Source organism: Scyliorhinus torazame, chromosome 9 (assembly GCF_047496885.1).
Source record: "Scyliorhinus torazame isolate Kashiwa2021f chromosome 9, sScyTor2.1, whole genome shotgun sequence".
NCBI lineage: Eukaryota > Metazoa > Chordata > Chondrichthyes > Carcharhiniformes > Scyliorhinidae > Scyliorhinus > Scyliorhinus torazame.
In genome coordinates this window covers 2453498-2468122 of record NC_092715.1, presented here as the reverse complement: position 1 = coordinate 2468122, position 14625 = coordinate 2453498, and the positions used below count along the sequence as shown (strand labels likewise).

The following is a 14625-nucleotide window of genomic DNA, read 5'->3' as shown; positions in this document are numbered from 1 at the left end:
TTAATGGCCTGGAGTTATATAATTTGGTTTATTTTAATGATTTGTTGTCGGTAGCACGGTGGCCCAGTGGGTTAGCACTGCTGCCTCACGGCGCGGAGGTCGCAGTTTCAATCCTGTCTCGAGGTCACTATCTGTGTGGAGTTTGCACATTCTCCCCGTGTTTGCGTGGGTTTTGCCCTCACATCCCAAAGATGTGCAGGGTAGGTGGATTGGCCATGCTAAATTGCCCCTTTATTGGAAAAAATGTATTGGGTACTCTAAATATATTTAAAAACTTTAAAAAAACATTTTTTTAAAAAAAAATAAATGATTTGTTTAGTGAGATTAACTTGTTCAGGGTGTGGGCGCTGCTGGCTGGGCCAGCATTTACGGCCCATCCCTGACTAGAGCATTTCAGAGGTCAAAGTAGGCCAGACCAGCTAAGGGAAGCAGATTTGAAATTAAATGAAAATCGCTTGTCACGAGTAGGCTTCAAATGAAGTTACTGTGAAAAGCCCCTAGTCGCCACATTCCAGCACCTGTTCGGGGAGGCTGGTACGGGAATTGAACCCGCGCTGCTGGCCTATTTAGCCCTGTGCTAAACCAGCCCCAAGGAAGATTTCCTCCCCTAAAGAGTATTAGTGAACCAGATGGGTCTTTACGACTATCTACAATGGTTTCATGGTCATCATTAAACTTTTAATTTCAGATTTTCTCTCCAACAAGACTGGGGGGGGGGGGGGGGGGGGGGGGAGAAGAGAGAGAGAGAGAGAGAGAGAGAGAGAGAGAGAGAGAGAGAGAGAGAGAGAGAGAGACAGACAGACAGAGAAGAACCACCATCCCTGGTTAACTGAAAAAGTTAAAGACAGCATCAAAATGAAAGAAAAGACACAATCGTGCAGGTCAGGCGCCTTCTTCAGATTGGAGAATGTCAAGGTGTAACCCACTTCTAACATAGAAAACATGAAACTACAGGCCAGTTAGCCAAACACCTATCATTGGGAAAATGTTAGAATTCATTATTAAAGATGTTAGAGCAGGGCACTTGGCAAATTCAAGGCAATCAGGCAGAATCAATGGAGGCAGTGAGGTAGTGCTATTATTGCTGGACTAGCAATCCAGAGACCTCAGAGTAATGCTCGGAGGGCACGGGTTTGAATCCCACTATAGGTGATAAAAAAAATTAGAATTCAAAAAAATCTGGAATTAAAAGTCTAATAGTTCATAGAATTTACAGTGCAGAAGGAGGCCATTCGGCCCATCGAGTCTGCACCGGCTCTGGGAAAGAGCACCCTACCCAAGGTCAACACCTCCACCCTATCCCCATAACCCAGTAACCCCACCCAACACTAAGAGCAATTTTGGACACTAAGGGCAATTTATCACGGCCAATCCACCTAACCTGCACATCTTTGGACTGTGGGAGGAAACCGGAGCACCCGGAGGAAACCCACGCACACACGGGGAGGATGTGCAGACTCCACACAGACAGTGACCCAAGCCGGAATCGAACCTGGGACCCTGGAGCTGTAAAGCAATTGTGCTATCCACAATGCTACCGTGCTGCCCCTGAATGACGACCATGAAACCATTGCCGATTGTTGTAAAAACCCATCTGGTTCACTAATGTCTTTAAGGGGAGGAAATCTGCCATCCTTACCTGGTCTGGCCTACATGTGACTCCAGACCCACAGCAATGTGGCTGACTCTTAAATACCCTCAGTGGTGGGCAATGCAGGCTAGCCCAGCCAGCAACGTCCACCCATGAACAAATTAAAATAACAGTGAATATCTGAAAGAAAAATCATGTTTAGCCAATTTATTGGAGTTCTTTGAAGGAGTTACATGTACTGTGGATAAAGGGGAACTGATGGATGTACTGTACATAGTTTTTCAGAAGGCATTTGATAAAGTGCCACTTCAAAGGTTATTGCAGAAAATAAAAGCTCATGGTGGAGGGGAAAGTACATTGGTATGGATTGAAGATTAGCTAACTAACAAGAAACAGATAGTAGGCAGGATGCAACAAGTGGTTTGTCACAAGCAGCAGTGCTTTACAATATATATATAAAAAAGACTTAAATGAAGGGACCGAAGATATAGTTGCTAGATTTGCTGATGATAGGACATCCGGTGGCGCTCGCGAGCAGAGTGGCTGCGTCAAGAAGAGGTTCCCGCTGGTCCGCGATATTTCGGACTTTTTTCGGGAGTTTCCCCGTTGTTCTTTCTTCCCGGGTTTCTTCAGCCTTTGGGGCCCGAGGGACGGGCGTCGGGCCGGTCCGGTTTAGAGCCGGTGAGGAGCCCTGCGGGAGTGTCCGGCGGCCGGAGCGGGGGGCATCGATCCAGAGGTCGGATGTGTGGGCGGAGCTTGACACGTGGCGAGGCAATCGAGGTGGCAGGCCCGAGTCCAGAACGCGATGTAGAGGGGGATTAGAACACATTGGGTGGTTCCCACTGAAGATGGATTTTTGAGGAGTTTGAAGTCCGGTCCTCAGGGGAAGAGATTTTTTGATTTTGGAACTTTTGGAATTTTTTTTGGAAAATAATTATTTATTTATTTTCGGATCGAAGAAAGAAAAAATAATAAGTCGTTAGAGGATGCGAAAAGCAGCTAGGAAGAAGGAAGAAAACCCGGGTTCGCCGTTGAATGAGAAGGCCAGCAAAAGCGCTGACAAGATGGCGAATGCCACACCTTATGGTGGGGCCGCACTACTTACGGTGGAAAAGATGACCGAGGTGATGGCGGTGGAGCTGGAAAAGCAGTTTGCGAGGCACATGGAGTCTTTGAGGAAGGAGACGGTGGTCGCATTGAAATCATTGGTGGAGGAGACAATCGCCCCGGTGAGGGTAGCTGTGGCAAAGACATCGGCCGAGGTGAGAGAGCAGGGCGAGATGATGAAGGAAGTGGAGGAGGCCGTGTCACAGCACAGCGACCAGTTCACCTCGACGGGGGACAAACTGCGGAGGGTGGTGGATGTCAACAGAGGACTCCGAGCAAAGCTCGAGGACTTGGAGAACTATTCGAGGCGGCATAATCTGAGAATTGTGGGCTTGCCGAAGGGGCAGAGGGCCCAAGACCAACAGAGTACTTCGCAAAGAAGTTGGCGGAGCTGATGGGGGAGGGTGAGAATGCCTCCCGGTACGAGCTGGACCGAGCTCATCGGTCATTAAGGCCGAAGCCCAAGGTGAATGAGTCGCCAAGAGCAGTAATTATCTGCTTCCATAAGTACTGCATGAAGGAAGTGGTGTTAAGCTGGGCGAAGCAGAAGCGCGAGGTGCAGTGGGATGGTGCTAGAGTTCAGATTTATCAGGACTTGACGGTGGCGTTGGCAAAAAGACGAACGGAGTTCGGGCGAGTGAAGGTGGCACTGTATTAAAAGGGTGTGCGATTTGGTATGGTATACCCGGCGTAGCTGAGGGTGACGTATGATGCCAAAGACTTTTATTTCAAGACAGTGGAGGCGGTTGCGGCGTTCATGAAGGCGTAAGGCCTGGGACAGACGTGAGGAGTGGGGCTGGAAGAGAGATCGTGGACTGTGATTGGGGAGCTGGAAAATGTATAAATGTCATAACTTTCTTTTTACTGACGTGTATTGTAATTTACGTCTCTTCACATTGTTACAGAGTCCAAGTTATTGGTTGGGTTGATTGGCATTCTGTGTTGCGATGGTTATATCTCATTTTAGTGAATTGTATGGGTTGGATTGTTGTTTTTGCTTTTTCTTTCTCTGGGACTGGGTGGGAGGGGACGGTATATCTTGGCGGGGGGAGCCACCCGCGCTAGTTAACTAAAGTGAGCTAGTGAACGGAGGTGAGGTGAGAGGAGAGGAAGGCTGAGGACATTGGAGCCTGGCTAGCAGGTCTCGATGGGCCTACGAGGCGAGCGAGAGGGGGGGTGGGGGGAAGAGAAGGGACTGATGTGGGGAGATGTTTTTTCGAGAGGAAATGTGTGTGGGGGGGGGGGGGGGGGGGGGCTTTTGGGAGGGGGGGGGGGAGAGAAAGGGTTTGATGCTAATAATGGATATGGGTGGGTCAGGCTCATGGGGCAGGGCCCGGCGGTATGATGATGGTGGATAAGAAGGGTTGGGGGGGTGAGAGACCCCCAGTTAGGATAGTCACGTGAGGGGGTTAGGAGGTCCGGTCAAGAGGTCAAGGGTGCTTGCGCATCTTAAAAGTTTGAAAGTCGATGTAGCAATGCTGCAGGAGACTCACTTGAGGGTGAAGGACCAGGTGAGACTTAAAAAGGGCTGGGTTAGTCTGGTGTTTCACTCTGGACTTGACGGAAGGGCTCGAGGGGTAGCGGTAATGGTCAGCAAAAGAGTACGCTTCCAGATGGAGAAGGTGGTGGTAGATATGTGATTGTGACAGGGGTGCTGGAGGTGAGGTTAGTGGCGCTGGCAAGTGTATACAGCCCCAATTGGGATGGTGTGGGATTCGCAAAGGTGGTGTTTGGGGCCATCCCCGACTTGGGCACACGAACTGATAGTAGAGGGGGGGGGGGGAAAAGAGAGAGAGCAGTCCATATTCACGGATCAACTTTTTCGTGGTGGGGAAGGCTTTGCTGGCTGGGGTTAAGGGGTCAGAATATTCAGCAATTGCAGTGTCAGATCATGCTCCGCATTGGGTGGATATGGCGCTGGAGAAGGGGGTGGCGCAGAGGTTGGGGTGGAAATTAGGTGTGGGACTTTTGGGGGACTAGGTATTCTGTGACAAAATTGAAAAGGTAATTAAGGAATATGTAGGTTTCAACTGTACGAGTGAGGTGTCGAAGGCGGTCGTCTGGGAGGCTCTAAAGGCGGTGGTGAGGGAGGAGGTGATTTTGTTTAAGGTCAGGGTGGACAAAGAGGAGCGGTTGGAGGGTAATAGATAGTAGAGGCGGGTTGCTTCACATCCTTTAAAAAATACCCGGATGAGCACTTGGCACAGCTTAACATTGAAGGCAATGGGCCAAGTGCTGGCCAATGGGATTAGGTGGGCAGGTCAGGTGTTTTTCATGTGTCGGTGCAGACTCGATGAGCCGAAAGGCCTCTTCTGCACTGGATTGTGTGATTCTGTGAAAAGTTTAGTCCCCAGATGCAGCATTTAACCAACGAGGCTCACAGAATGCTATCCGTTACAAGCGGAATTGAATGTAAAAGGATGGACGTTATGCTTCAGTTATACAGGGTTTTTAAAAAATTAAATTTTAGGGGATGCGTGCTTCGCTGGTGAGGTCAGCATCTGTTGCCCACCCTTAATTGGTCAAAATTCTTTCAGTGGAGATGGTCATTGCCTGGCACTAGTGTTGTGAATGTAACTTGCCACTTGTCAGCCTGGATATTGTCTTGCTGCATTTGCACGTGAACTGCTTCAGTGTTTGAGAATGCCCAAATGGTGCTGAACATTGGGCAGTGAACATTCCCACATCTCACCTTATCGTTTCCAAAGCCTTATATCCACTACTGATGTTAAACTGACTGTCCTGTAAGTTACTAGGAATGTCATTACACCCTTCCTTTAATAAGGGTGTCAAAACCTGCCACTCTCCAATCCTCTGGTATTTCCCCTTATTTACGGTAGTTTGGAAAATGATGGCAAGTCCTTCTGCTATCCCCACTTCCCTTAACAACCTGGGATGCAAGCCATCCAGATCAGGATCACACTGAATGGTGTCATAGAATCTCCACAGTGCAGAATGGACGCCATTCGGTCCATCGAGTCAGCATGACCCTCTGAAAGAGCACCCGACCTGAGCCAATTCTCCCACAATCACAACATTTATAAAAAAAAAATTTAGAGTACACAATTATTTTTTTTCCAATTAAGGGGCAATTTAGAGTGGCCAATCCACCTAACCTGCACATCTTTGGGTTGTGGGGGGGAAACCCACGGAGACACGGGAAGAATGTGCAAACTCCACAGGGACAGTGACCCAGGGCCGGGATTCGAACCCAGGTCCGCAGCACCGTGAGGCAGCAGGGCTAACCACTACTCCACGTGCCACCCCTCGCAATCACACCTAACCTGGATACGAAGGGGTTCATGGCAAATCCACCTAACTTGCACATCTTTGGACTGTGGGAGGAAACCGGAGCACCCGGAGGAAACACACGCAGACACGGGGAGAAAGTGCAAACTCCCCAGTCATTCAAGGTTGAACCCGGGTCCCTGGCGCTGTGAGGCAAGCAGTGCTAATCACTGTGCTGTCATGCCACTCTTGCGTTCTTCTGAATCTATCACCTCACAAGGGCAGGAGTAGGAATATCCATTTATGTCCTTTAGTGCAGGGTTAGTGCTTTCACATTTCATGACTGAACCAGCCTGCAGGCTCTATTCTGCACTGTGGAATATAAACCTCGCACCCATGCAGCTTACCTCAGAGTGCTAAACTGAGCTGGGGCAGTTTTGATCACAGAGCGAAGAAACCTCTTGCGTTTTTCTGCTCGTTGCATAATCTCGCCTGTGGATTCTATCTCCTTAGCATGCTGTGCCCCATCTGATGAGTCGTCATCCTTCTGGTTCTGTGACTTCATTGCCTTTTCCGTCTCCATCGTCGTGTCACGAAACCACTGCGCAATGTAAAATTTCCTAGCAAACTTAAAAACAAACACACGCTTACTAAGAACAAAGAAAGAAAGTAATGTACAGCACAGGAACAGGCCCTTCGGCCCTCCAAGCCCGTGCTGACCATGCTGCCCGACTAAACTACAATCTTCTACACTTCCGGGATCCGCATCCCTCTATTCCCATCCTATTCATGTATTTGTCAAGATGCCCCTTAAATGTCACTATCGTCCCTGCTTCCACCACCTCCTCCGGCAGCGAGTTCCAGGCACCCACTACTGCCGGAATTCTGGCTGTGCTTCAGACATGTATAAGAGGGTAACTAATGAACGTGGTTTAATTACAATGATTTATATGGGCAGACAATAATTATAGTCTATTAAGGGATCTTAGAAGTTTTTTGAACTCGTATAATGTTTTTGAAAGGTTAGGAAAATTGCACTCATAGTAAAGACTTTTTTTTGTTTTAATAAAACAGTCTGCAACTTGTTCTCAGACACCTGCAAGGCCCCGTCAGTAAATTGTTGTTTTACAGTCTGCAACTAGCTTTCTGTGACCTGAAGTAGCTCATACTGCCGAGCTGGTCATCAAGGGAAAAGGTTAGAGAGGAGCCAAGCGGGAATCAAACCTGGGATCCTGGTGCTGTGAAGAAACAGTGCTAATCACGTTGTTACAATTGTTCTATACATGGGGCTCCTGAGATTATTCGGTGTAATAATCTGCCCCACAACACATGTACCTGGATTTACTGAATCCTGTTTACAACTGAGAATTGCGAATGTCCCAGTTCCAAGACCAGCTCTTTGCTGTGGGTGCTGCAGTAACAATTCTTTGCACAGGACTGTAGCCCGTTTCACAACCCTCAATAATAGGAAGATGAAACAAAGGGTGAGATGTGCCAGCTGTCCACACCGATGGGATCTTCTGGTCTACCCTTCCGCTGGCGTGGGATGGATTCAATTGGAAATCCCATAGACAGCAGTGGGACCAAAAGATGCCAGTGCTGGTCAATGGTGGGTCGCCTCTCGCCATCAAGAAACATGTTGCAGTGAGGCCAGAGAATCTCGCTCAAAAATTCACACTACAGAAATTGGAAGTTACAAAGAAAGGTATTCTTTGCGGAGAGAAAAAAGGAAACTTTGAGGTAATATAATTGTATTCAGATTATGAAACGAACGTTGATTCAGTCAAATTCACTTTAGTGCAAGTTTTAAATTGAAGTGATACAAGATCTGGGGAGGCACATCTCACGTACCCAAAGGTTTCCTTGTTCTCAGCTTCACCATAGAAATGGAGTTGGAAGACCAACAAAGTTCCATCCGTCCATTAAAATGCCAACGTTCACTGAGCCTGGCTTCCCGGCTAACACCCTCCACTCAATTACCAAAACATATGTTTACACATCTTATTCAAACAGATGTTTATCCAGTACCCATCCATTAATCTCATCAGACAAACACTTTCAGCAGTCACTTGAATGCCCCAAATAAAGATCTAACCTTAGTGAGCGGCTACATTTCACTTACCATTAGTGAGGGATCGGTCTCCGTATTCTCATCCAGGTAATCAAGCAGTGCTTTCTGTAGCTGCTGAACTTCATCTTCAATTCCAGAAACCTGGAGGAATATAATCATCAGCAAACACCAAAATTAGAGCTGCAACATCCCAACAGAAGCTTATCCAGTACCCTCCCACTGACCCTCACAGAGTCACCCATAAACATCCCAGCCCCCCCACTCATCCAGTAATCACCATAAACCCCCCCGACACATCCAGTGATCACCCCTTAAACCCCCCCACTCATCCAGTAATCACCATAAACCCCCCCGACACATCCAGTGATCACCCCTTAAGCCCCCCCACTCATCCAGTAATCACCATAAACCCCCCCCCCCCCGACACATCCAGTGATCACCCCATAACCCCCCCGACACATCCAGTGATCACCCCTTAACCCCCCCCGTCACTCATCCAGTGATCACCCCATAACCCCCCCGACACATCCAGCGATCACCCCATAAACCCCCCCCGACACATCCAGTGATCACCCCATAACCCCCCCGACACATCCAGTGATCACCCCTTAACCCCCCGTCACTCATCCAGTGATCACCCCATAACCCCCCCCGACACATCCAGTGATCACCCCATAACCCCCCCCACCGACACATCCAGTGATCACCCCATAACCCCCCCACCGACACATCCAGTGATCACCCCATAACCCCCCCCGACACATCCAGTGATCACCCCATAAACCCCCCCGACACATCCAGTGATCACCCCATAACCCCCCCGACAAATCCAGTGATCGCCCCATAAGCCCCCCTCAGTCACTCATCCAGTGATCAACCCTTAACCCCCCCTCCCAACACATCCAGTGATCACCCATTAACCCCCCCGACACACCAGTGATCACCCCTTAACCCACCCCCCCGACACATCGTGATCCCCACCCCCCGACACATCCAGTAATCCCCCCCCCACCGACACATCCAGTGATCACCCCTTAACCCCCCCCCCGACACATCCAGTGATCACCCCTTAAACATCCCGACACATCCAGTGATCACCCCTTAAACCACCCCCCCGACGCATCCAGTGATCACTCCTTAACCACCCTTCCCCCCCCCCCCCGACACATCCAGTGATCACCCCTTAACCCCCCCCCGTCACATCCAGTGATCACCCAATAACCCCCCCCCCCCGTCACATCCAGTGATCACCCCTTAACCCCCCCCGACACATGCAGTGATCACCCCATAAACACCCCCCCTCCCCGACACATTCAGTGATCACCCCTTAACCCCCCCCCAGTCACTCATCCAGTGATCAACCCTTAACACCCCCCCCCCATCCCCCGACACATCCAGTGATCACCTCACAACCCCACACCCGACACATCATAGATTATCATAGAATTTACAGTGCAGAAGGAGGCCATTCGGCCCATCGAGTCTGCACCGGCTCTTGGAAAGAGCACCCTACCCAAGGTCAACACCGCCACCCTATCCCCATAACCCAGTAACCCCACCCAGCACTAAGGGCAATTTGGGACACTAAGGGCAATTTATCATGGCCAATCCACCTAACCTGCACATCTTTGGACTGTGGGAGGAAACCGGAGCACTCGGAGGAAACCCACGCACACACGGGGAGGATGTGCAGACTCCGCACAGACAGTGACCCAAGCCGGAATTGAACCTGGGACCCTGGAGCTGTGAAGCAATTGTGCTATCCACAAGGCTACCGTGCTGCCCCATCCATTGATCACCCCTTAACGCCCCCCGTCACATCCAGTGATCATCCCTTAACCCCCCCCCCCACCCCCGTCACTCATCCAGTGATCACTCCATAACCCCCCCCCTCCCAACACATCCAGTGATCACCCCTTAACGACCCCCCGTCACATGCAGTGATCACCCCATAAACACCCCCCCTCCCCGACACATCCAGTGATCACCCCTTAACCCCCCCGACACATCCAGTGATCACCCCTTAACATCCCCCCAAAGACACTCATCCATGAGAATAATGGGTCTCTGCAATAGGCTACCTGTTCACACACTGATTAGTAATTTGCTGAATTCCATTAAGAGTTGGGGTGCACATCACCTCTGAAGAGGTGAGCAAAGCATCAAATTCAGAGCAATCACCTGGATGAATTTGGGGCAGCACGGTAGCATTGTGGATAGCACAATTGCTTCACAGCTCCAGGGTCCCAGGTTCGATTCCGGCTTGGGTCACTGTCTGTGCGGAGTCTGCACATCCTCCCAGTGTGTGCGTGGGTTTCCTCCGGGTGCTCCGGTTTCCTCCCACAGGCCAAAGATGTGCAGGTTAGGTGGACTGGCCATGATAAATTGCCTTTAGTGTCCAAAATTGCCCTTAGTGTTGGGTGGGGTTACTGGGTTATGGGGATAGGGTGATGGTGTTGACCTTGGGTAGGGTGCTCTTTCCAAGAGCCGGTGCAGACTCGATGGGCCAAATGGCCTCCTTCTGTACTGTAAATTCTATGATTATCTATGAATTGAGTGTTCGGAGAGCAATGCCTCAAATTCTCTCTCGCCCACTGTCCCGTCCCCCCCCCTCCTTTTTTTAAGGTGTTGGTCAGGTATTTGATTTGTGGGGAACAGTCTGGATGAACCAAAGGGTCATCTTTTCCTGTCAGTTATATGTTCATATGTTATCATTAAATGCTCTTCCAATAACCCCAATGTTCCCCACACATTTCCACCTCTCGCAGGCTTTACATTCTTCTCTCCATAGGACTGAATATTACATCCACATAACAAAGACTCTACGAAACCTGCAATGTGTCCCTCCCACCAACTCCACAAAACTGAACATTACCTTCGCCCGCAATAACTACCCGTCAGCCTCTCCCCCACCTGTTTGAGTATCCGATCAATTGACTCCCTGTCCATCTTGCAGGATACAGCATCTTTCCTCAATCGTGCGGCCACAGTTCCCAAGTAATCAAGAGAAGCTACCCGTAGAGCCATCTCTGTCGACTTGTTACTGAACTGGTGAACCTGTATTCAGGAATACAAGAATAAAGTGATTGAAATAATGGCTCCAAACTGCACAATGTTCAAGCTTTCTCCTACACCTTTTCTCAAGCAAATGGACAATTTAATTTCAACTACTCCAAGTCTCAACAACTTTTCATTATTGTGCACCAGACTTATTTGCAAACAGAATAATTGAAACGCAGAAATGTGAGTAGATACTATAGTAGAGAATCAGTAACAAGTTATAAAAGTCTGGTAACAGCTGTTGGTGCAACTCATTTGGATGAACGTGACTGGTGGTGCACAAGCTCACCACACAAAGAACAATACTAGGGATAACCCTGGGAATTACAGGCCAGTTAGTCTTACTTCGGTGGTAGGCAAAGTAATGGAAAGGGTACTGAAGGATAGGATTTCTGAGCATCTGGAAAGACACTGCTTGATTAGGGATAGTCAGCATGGATTTGTGAGGGGTAGGTCTTGCCTTACAAGTCTTATTGAATTCTTTGAGGAGGTGACCAAGCATGTGGATGAAGGTATTCAGGACGCCAAAGCATGTAATGAGGCAGTGGGGAAGGGGACACTGACAAAGGAGAGTATTTGCAGGCACGGAGATGGGTTGAAGTGTGTATACTTCAACGCAAGAAGCATCAGGAATAAGGTGGGTGAACTTAAGGCATGGATCGGTACTTGGGACTACGATGTGGTGGCCATCACGGAAACTTGGATAGAAGAGGGGCAGAAATGGTTGTTGGAGGTCCCTGGTTATAGATGTTTCAATAAGATTAGGGAGGGTGGTAAAAGAGGTGGGGGGGGTGGCATTATTAATTAGAGATAGTATAACAGCTGCAGAAAGGCAGTTCGAGGAGTATCAGCCTACTGAGGTAGTATGGGTTGAAGTCAGAAATAGGAAAGGAGCAGTCACCTTGTTAGGAGTTTTCTATAGGCCCCCCAATAGTAGCAGAGATGTGGAGGAACAGATTGGGAAACAGATTTTGGAAAGGTGCAGAAGTCATAGGGTAGTAGTCATGGGCGACTTTAACTTCCCAAATATGGAGTGGAAACTCTTTAGATCAAATAGTTTGGATGGGGTGGTGTTTGTGCAGTGTGTCCAGGAAGCTTTTCTAACACAGTATGTAGATTGTCCAACCAGAGGAGGGGCAATATTGGATTTAGTACTGGGTAATGAACCAGGGCAAGTGATAGATTTGTTAGTGGGGGAGCATTTTGGAGATAGTGACCACAATTCTGTGACTTTCACTTTAGTAATGGAGAGGGATAGGTACGTGCAACAGGGCAAGGTTTACAATTGGGGGAAGGGTAAATACGATGTTGTCAGACAAGAATTGAAGTGCATAAGTTGGGAACATAGGCTGGCAGGGAAGGACACAAGTGAAATGTGGAACTCGTTCAAGGAACAGGTGCTACGTGTCCTTGATATGTATGTCCCTGTGATGGCAGGGAAGAGATGGTCGAGTGAGGGAACCATGGTTGACAAGAGAGGTTGAATGTCTTGTTAAGAGGAAAAAGGTGACTTATGTAAGGCTGAGGAAACAAGGTTCAGTCAGGGCATTGGAGGGATACAAGATAGCCAGGAGGGAACTGAAGAAAGGGATCAGGAGAGCTAAGAGAGGGCATGAACAATCTTTGGCGGGTAGGATCAAGGAAAACCCCAAGGCCTTTTACACATGTGAGAAATATGAGAATGACTAGAGCGAGGGTAGGTCCGATCAAGGACAGTAGCGGGAGATTGTGTATTGAGTCTGAAGAGATAGGAGAGGTCTTGAATGAGTATTTTTCTTCTGTATTTACAAATGAGAGGGGCGATATTGTTGGAGAGGACAGTGTGAAACAGATTGGTAAGCTCGAGGAAATACTTGTCAGGAAGGAAGATGTGTTGGGCATTTTGAAAAACTTGAGGATAGACAAGTCCCCCGGGCCTGACGGGATATATCCAAGGATTCTATGGGAAGCAAGAGATGAAATTGCAGAGCCGTTGGCAATGATCTTTTCGTCCTCAGTGTCAACAGGGGTGGTACCAGGGGATTGGAGTGTGGCGAATGTTGTGCCCCTGTTCAAAAAAGGGTAAAGCAGTGGATGTAGTGTACATGGATTTTAGTAAGGCATTTGATAAAGTTCCCCATGGTAGGCTTATGCAGAAAGTAAGGAGGCATGGTCTACATCTGAACCTGAGGGGCACAAATATCCTGGGGGGGAGATTTGTTAGTGCTCTTTGGGGGGGTTTAAACTAATGCAGCAGGGGCATGGGAACCTGGATTGCAGTTTTAGGGTAAGGGAGAATGAGAGTATAGAGGTCAGGAGCACAGATTTGACATCGCAGGAGGGGGCCAGTGTTCAGGTAGGTGGTTTGAAGTGTGTCTACTTCAATGCCAGGAGTATACGAAACAAGGTAGGGGAACTGGCAGCGTGGGTTGGTACCTGGGACTTCGATGTTGTGGCCATTTCGGAGACATGGATAGAGCAGGGACAGGAATGGATGTTGCAGGTTCCGGGGTTTAGGTGTTTTAGTAAGCTCAGAGAAGGAGGCAAAAGAGGGGGAGGTGTGGCGCTGCTAGTCAAGAGCAGTATTACGGTGGCGGAGAGGATGCTAGATGGGGACTCTTCTGCCGAGGTAGTATGGGCTGAAGTTAGAAACAGGAAAGGAGAGGTCACCCTGTTGGGAGTTTTTTATAGGCCTCCTAATAGTTCTAGGGATGTAGAGGAAAGGATGGCGAAGATGATTCTGGATATGAGCGAAAGTAACAGGGTAGTTATTATGGGAGATTTTAACTTTCCAAATATTGACTGGAAAAGATATAGTTCGAGTACAATAGATGGGTCGTTTTTTGTACAGTGTGTGCAGGAGGGTTTCCTGAAACAATATGTTGACAGGCCAACAAGAGGCGAGGCCACGTTGGATTTGGTTTTGGGTAATGAACCAGGCCAGGTGTTGGATTTGGAGGTAGGAGAGCACTTTGGGGACAGTGACCACAATTCGGTGACGTTTACGTTAATGATGGAAAGGGATAAGTATACACCGCAGGGCAAGAGTTATAGCTGGGGGAAGGGCAATTATGATGCCATTAGACGTGACTTGGGGGGGATAAGGTGGAGAAGTAGGCTGCAAGTGTTGGGCACACTGGATAAGTGGGGCTTGTTCAAGGATCAGCTACTGTGTGTTCTTGATAAGTATGTACCGGTCAGACAGGGAGGAAGGCGTTGAGCGAGGGAACCGTGGTTTACCAAGGAAGTGGAATCTCTTGTTAAGAGGAAGAAGGAGGCCTATGTGAAGATGAAGTGTGAAGTTTCGGTTGGGGCGATGGATAGTTACAAGGTAGCGAGGAAGGATCTAAAGAGAGAGCTAAGACGAGCAAGGAGGGGACATGAGAAGTATTTGGCAGGAAGGATCAAGGAAAACCCAAAAGCTTTCTATAGGTATGTCAGGAATAAGCGAATGACTAGGGAAAGAGTAGGACCAGTCAAGGACAGGGATGGGAAATTGTGTGTGGAGTCTGAAGAGATAGGCGAGATACTAAATGAATATTTTTCGTCAGTATTCACTCAGGAAAAAGATAATGTTGTGGAGGAGAAT

General features: G+C 48.7%; 1 protein-coding gene across 4 annotated transcripts in view; it reads right to left on the bottom strand.

Annotated features, from left to right (window-relative positions):
- Positions 1 to 14625, bottom strand: part of LOC140429045 (nipped-B-like protein) — an 817118-nt gene that overhangs the window by 267277 nt on the left and 535216 nt on the right. For all 4 annotated transcript variants that reach the window (XM_072515574.1, XM_072515576.1, XM_072515575.1 and 1 more), the window contains 3 exons: positions 10911 to 11054; positions 8049 to 8138; positions 6334 to 6554 (listed from right to left, as the gene is read on the bottom strand). In XM_072515574.1, the coding sequence (XP_072371675.1) occupies positions 6334 to 6554; positions 8049 to 8138; positions 10911 to 11054 (455 nt within the window). The remainder of the gene's footprint in view (positions 1 to 6333; positions 6555 to 8048; positions 8139 to 10910; positions 11055 to 14625) is intronic.